Below are 6,443 nucleotides of genomic sequence, written 5' to 3'. Positions count from 1 at the left end.
CAGACGTTTAAAATGGTCGATAAGATTGTACTTTTTTAAGTAAGATGGTATTTTTTTTTTATATTAAGTTTTTAAAAAATAGTTAACAAATAAAATAAGCATGAGATGAAAAGCCAATAGGGTTTTAAATTATTTTCATGATGACTAAACTTACTATTTATAAAGAAAAGGAAAGAAATATATTTCCCCCAAGAAATTAATTTAAAAATCAAATAGTAATGACAAAAACCAAAGAAATAAAATTCAAATTTTCTTTCTAAGAAAATTATATATATAAAAAAAATCCCAAATTGAAAGAACAAACAAAAACCGAAGACGAAGCTTTCTTCCTCATCATCATCTTCTTCAATGGTTTGATTATTAAACGTGACTCCATTAACGACCCAGTGCTAAGGATCGGCTTATGTATATAATAACAAACAGACAAAATACAAATGGCAAAGACAAAGAAGAAAGAAAAAAGAATTGAATTTTTATAAATGGAAAAAGGAAATGAAATAAAATGGGAGAAAAAGAAAAGTTTCGAAGTTTCTCTTCCAAGTTGGGTGTGGAACTCACAGTTCTCTCGTCTTTCCAACCACTTAAAATCAGCCCCCACTCTCCCCTACACAGATGGGAAATAATCCTCTTCTTTGTCGGCCATTTTAGCTTCACAGTTTGAGCTCTGGTTTTTGTTCTTCATTTTAATAATTCATTCCGAGATCTCTCGACCCTTTTCGTTTTTTTTTCCAAGTTTTTTTGGTTAGAGAACTAATTTGGGGGTTTCCGCAGATGGGTTCTTCTTTATTTTGATCAATATGTAGCTGAATATAATATACTAAAAAAGGGGAAATGATTTCTTTCTGATTTATCGCTGTTTTTGGAGTGCCAAGTGTTCGATTACAGCCGCAAAGTAGTAGAGATTGTGATAATTTTTTGTTTTGTTTTGTTTTTCTTCTTTTTCTTCTTTCTGCCGAATTATTGACTGCAATTCGGCGATTCCCATTATTGCAAAGGCCCTGAAATTCAATCTCGATCTGCCCCTTTTTATTTCGTTGTACTTGATTTATGAGCTCCATGGTTTTGGGATATTCGTTAGAAGATGTGAATTGGAAGAAGACATGGCGGAATTGCTGTGTTTATTATCCTTTTTTCGACGAGTGATGGCCATGCTATGAGGTTTGTTGTTTTGTTGATTGACTCTTTTGCTTGCATTCACTTAGAATTGACACTGAGTTCAGAATTTTATGGTGTTTTGATTGAGGACTGTGCTGAATCTGAAATGAACTTGTTAGAAACTTTAAGTGAAAGGGATATCTGTTCTTTTGGTGTATGTGTTAGAGTAAGACTTGTTTTTATTTGACAATGCTGTTTGTCTGACATAATAGGTGTTTCTACAGGTGCTAAGTTGCTGGATTTTCTGATAGTTGTTGCGGAGGCAATGGCTGTTAACATGTTTGCAGATGTCAAGTCGTGGGAAGGATTCTTAGTCAGGTTTGTTGGATTTTGGTTTACAATCATTCTTCTCTTTTGTACTTCACAAGGGTTGAACTTAGAAGGATTGTCCCTTTTGGAGCTGAAAAAGACTTTAAAGGATGACTTTGATAGCTTGAAGAACTGGAATCCTGCGGACCAGACACCGTGCAGTTGGATCGGTGTAAAATGTACATCGGGTGAAGCTCCGGTCGTATGGTCGCTCAACTTGAAATCGAAAAAGCTCTCTGGATCTGTGAACCCCGTCATCGGTAACTTGATTCACCTAACTTCTCTTGATCTCTCTTACAATAACTTCACTGGAAATATTCCCAAAGAGATTGGTAATTGTTCAGGTCTAGAATACCTTTCTCTTAATAACAACATGTTTGAGGGGAAAATCCCACCTCAAATGGGAAATCTTACTTCCTTGAGGAGTTTGAATATTTGTAACAACCGAATAAGTGGTTCAATCCCGGAAGAGTTTGGGAAGTTATCCTCACTAGTTGAGTTTGTGGCGTACACCAACCAGCTCACCGGCCCGTTGCCTCGTTCTATTGGAAATCTCAAAAATCTTAGGAGATTTAGAGCTGGACAGAATGCTATCTCTGGAAGCCTACCTTCTGAAATAAGTGGTTGCCAGAGTCTTAATGTGCTTGGTCTTGCTCAAAATGAGATAGGAGGGGAACTACCAAAGGAGCTTGGAATGCTTCATAACTTAACCGAAATGATTCTTTGGAGTAACCAGTTTTCTGGTAATATTCCTGAGGAGCTTGGGAACTGTAAGAGCCTCGAGGTCCTTGCGCTGTATGCAAATAATCTGGTTGGCCCCATACCAAAGACGTTGGGGAATCTCAGCTCCCTGAAGAAGTTGTATCTCTATAGGAATGCTCTTAATGGGACTATTCCAAAGGAAATAGGTAATCTTTCTCTTGTTGAAGAAATTGATTTCTCAGAGAACTCTTTAACCGGTGAAATCCCTTCTGAGTTAAGTAAGATAAAGGGTCTGCACTTGCTTTTCCTCTTCAAAAACCTGCTGACTGGTGTTATACCAGATGAATTTAGCACCTTGAGTAACTTGACACGACTCGACCTATCGATGAATGATCTTAGAGGACCTATACCATTTGGTTTTCAATATTTCACTAAGATGGTACAACTGCAGCTCTTTGATAACTCACTCAGTGGTAGCATTCCTTCAGGACTCGGACTTTACAGCTGGCTTTGGGTGGTTGATTTTTCATTAAACAACCTAACAGGGACAATACCTTCTCACCTCTGTCATCATTCTAACCTGAGCATTTTGAATTTGGAATCTAACAAGTTTTATGGAAACATTCCTTCTGGAATCCTGAATTGTAAATCACTGGTGCAACTTCGTCTTGGATGGAATATGCTTACCGGTGCGTTTCCATCTGAGCTTTGCAGCTTGGAGAACCTTTCTGCTATTGAACTGGGCCAAAATAAATTCAGTGGTCCAATTCCTACAGATATTGGAAGGTGTCATAAGTTGCAAAGGCTTCAAATTGCAAACAACTTCTTCACATCTAGCTTGCCAAAGGAGATTGGAAATCTCACTCAATTGGTCACTTTCAATGTTTCATCAAATCGGGTCACTGGTCAGTTGCCACTTGAATTTTTCAACTGCAAGATGCTTCAACGACTCGATCTCAGCCACAATGCCTTCACAGGTTCTTTACCGAATGAGATTGGATCACTTTCACAGCTGGAGCTTCTCATCCTCTCAGAAAATAAGTTCTCAGGAAACATACCTGCAGGACTAGGAAACATGTCCCGTATGACGGAGTTGCAGATTGGCAGTAACTCATTTTCTGGTGAAATTCCAAAGGAGTTGGGCTCCCTTTTAAGCTTGCAGATTGCAATGAATCTCAGTTATAACAATCTAACTGGGAGAATACCCCCAGAGCTTGGAAGACTCTACCTTCTAGAGATTCTCCTTCTCAATAACAATCATTTGACTGGACAAATTCCTACAGAGTTCGACAACCTATCTAGTTTATCAGTTTGTAACTTCTCCTACAATGACCTTTCTGGGCCTATACCTTCCATTCCTTTGTTTCAGAACATGGGCACTGATAGCTTTAGAGGCAACGACGGACTTTGTGGTGGACCTCTTGGTGATTGCAGTGGGAATTCGTATTCTCATTCAACACAACTAGAGAATGCAAATACATCACGTGGTAAAATCATCACAGGGATTGCTTCTGCTATAGGTGGGATTTCTCTCATTTTGATTGTGATTATTTTACATCACATGAGACGTCCACATGAATCTTCGACACCAAATAAGGAGATTCCGTCCTCTGACTCAGATTTTTACTTACCTCCCAAGGAGGGTTTCACCTTCCATGATTTGGTTGAAGTCACAAATAACTTTCATGATAGTTATATTATTGGAAAGGGTGCTTGTGGAACAGTGTATAAAGCCGTTGTTCATACCGGACAGATAATTGCTGTTAAGAAGTTGGCATCAAATAGAGAAGGGAACAGTGTCGAAAACAGTTTTCAGGCTGAAATTTTGACACTTGGACAGATAAGGCATCGAAATATCGTTAAGCTTTATGGATACTGCTACCACCAGGGTTGCAATCTGCTACTTTATGAATACATGGCAAAGGGTAGTTTAGGTGAACTAATCCACGGATCCTCTTGTTGCTTGGATTGGCCAACTCGGTTCACGATTGCGGTTGGAGCTGCAGATGGTCTAGCATATCTGCATCATGACTGCAAACCAAAGATAGTTCACCGTGATATCAAATCAAATAACATTCTCCTCGACGATCACTTTGAAGCTCACGTTGGTGACTTTGGTCTAGCGAAAGTTATTGACATGCCTCATTCTAAATCAATGTCAGCAGTTGCAGGATCATATGGATACATTGCTCCCGGTAAGCTCTTCGTTATGACTGAATATAAAAAAATTTCAACAAACTATTAGTTAAGTTTAGATATAAATATAATCATCATCCCATGTTGCATTTCTTGCACAAGTTACCTACTCTATTTTCTTTTCTTGGTGCAGAATATGCTTACTCTATGAAGGTTACAGAAAAATGTGATATTTATAGTTTTGGAGTGGTTCTTCTTGAGTTGTTAACAGGAAAAACTCCTGTACAGCCATTAGATCAAGGAGGTGATCTTGTAACATGGGTAAAGAATTTTATCCGTGACCATTCATACACGTCGAGAATATTTGATTCTCGGTTGAATCTTCAAGACCGAAGTATTGTTGAGCACATGATGAGTGTACTTAAAATTGCTTTAATGTGTACAAGTATGTCTCCGTTCGACCGACCATCAATGCGGGAGGTTGTATCGATGCTTACAGAGTCTAACGAGCAAGAAGTGAATTTCATTCCATCTCCGGATTCCGATCTTCCTCTCAAAGATAATACCGTATGACAGTTCATCAATTCTTGGAAGTTTCATAAGATGGCTATAGTTTCTGATTTGTTCCTCCTGATTTTTTTTCTAACAGGAAATTGATTAGTTTCATAGTTTTTTTTTTCTCTCTTTTAGAAAAATGTTTCCATTGAATTGTCTTTTCAGTTATTGGGGGTAATTGGGTAAAGATAGATATTTTCCAATTCTGTATTTTTGTTAAAAGGAACTAATTACAATTTTCGTGTACAGTTGGTAATACCATTGTTCTGTATGTAAAACATCAGTGTTATCAATAAATAGTTTTGAACTTCTTCCATGCAGTCCCTATACATAATCTCACTTCACATCAAAATAGTTCTTACAAAATTTAATATCTTGACTTAGAATGGATGACCCCAATGATTTGCATCAGCTAGATATTTAAATTTACAACTGTTCAAGTCGATTAGATACGACTACAATCAACCTAAAAGTTCAATCTATTGAAATTCCTTGAACTCATTACGTGGTGTTACGAACAACACATCCTAGTACGAAAAATCTTTGATTATGTCAATGTTTTGATACTCTTCTTCATTTGTAGGTTTGAGAATTTGTTCGAGTAAATCAATATTAATTAGAGAGAAAATGACATTACAGGAGTTCGAACAAAAAACCAAAAAAAGGATAAAGTTGTATTCACTTTGTTGATGTGTGAAACCCTGTTTAGAAGTCAATTGGATTTTGATATGGAAGATTTGGTGAAAGAATGGCCTTAGAAAGAGCCATTAGTGAACAGAATTCATCATTTTGACTCTGTTTGATTTCTTAGAGAACCACTACATGCAAAAGATATTGGGATTTTCCAATGCTTAATGCTTATAGACTCTACTAACAGTTTCTATTTTCATATTTGATATTCGTTAAAATTACAAGTTTAGTCTCCGAAAAATTTTATGCATATTTGAATTTTCAATTTTGTATCTAATCGGTTAGTCCCAAATTTTAAAAATTAACGGTTATTTTATCTAATAAGATAACAATTTTCATTATTAGAAATTTGATCAAACTTGAAGGTTTTAATATTTCTTTTCAGAATGAATGAATGTAGTGATCCATCAAACTCAAAATTAAAAACTTAGAGATTATTTATTAAATATTTTTTAAAGATTAAGAGACTAATTAGTTGTTTAGTTTCTCTCTGCTACTTAGAAGGGTCAAATTAATCGTTAATTTGCATGGCGTCGATGATAAAATATAGTTTTGTTTTATTTATTATTATTGCTTTTGTTTTCGAGGTTTTTAAATTGGTTTATTAATTTAAAATGAAATTAAAAAAAGAAGAAGAAGAAAGTTTATTCATATTATAAAGTTCCACTAAGGATTTAATGAGTTCTCAATTTAATTAGTGACGTATAAGGTAGGATACAAATTATCATAAATTTCAACAGCTTTGAATTATATATATATATATAGAGAGAGAGAGAGAGAGAGGGCAAGTAGTCAAAGTAGTTGAAATAATATTCAAATTTGTATCAAAATTTATAATAAAATTCATAAATTATTTTTCTTCACTTCTACTATATTACAACCAAGTTGACCATTGA

General features: G+C 35.7%; 1 protein-coding gene across 2 annotated transcripts; it reads left to right on the top strand.

Annotated features, from left to right (window-relative positions):
* The first annotated feature begins 352 nt into the window (after positions 1-352).
* Positions 353-5,173, top strand: LOC103483512 (probable leucine-rich repeat receptor-like protein kinase At2g33170). Of its 2 annotated transcripts, XM_051086023.1 has the most exons (4): positions 353-1,158; positions 1,380-1,473; positions 1,588-4,361; positions 4,496-5,173. In XM_051086023.1, the coding sequence occupies exons 2-4, from the start codon at positions 1,421-1,423 to the stop codon at positions 4,873-4,875; spliced, it is 3,207 nt and encodes a 1,068-aa protein (XP_050941980.1). In that variant the 5' UTR covers positions 353-1,158; positions 1,380-1,420; the 3' UTR covers positions 4,876-5,173. The 2 variants fall into 2 exon arrangements, with proteins under 2 accessions (XP_050941980.1, XP_008438405.1); XM_008440183.3 differs by having other exon boundaries at positions 1,380-4,361.
* Positions 5,174-6,443: the final 1,270 nt, after the last annotated feature.

Source organism: Cucumis melo, chromosome 6 (assembly GCF_025177605.1).
Source record: "Cucumis melo cultivar AY chromosome 6, USDA_Cmelo_AY_1.0, whole genome shotgun sequence".
Classification (NCBI taxonomy): Eukaryota; Viridiplantae; Streptophyta; class Magnoliopsida; order Cucurbitales; family Cucurbitaceae; genus Cucumis; species Cucumis melo.
The sequence above is the reverse complement of the archived record's forward strand: the minus strand, read 5'-3'. Positions and strand labels throughout refer to the sequence as shown.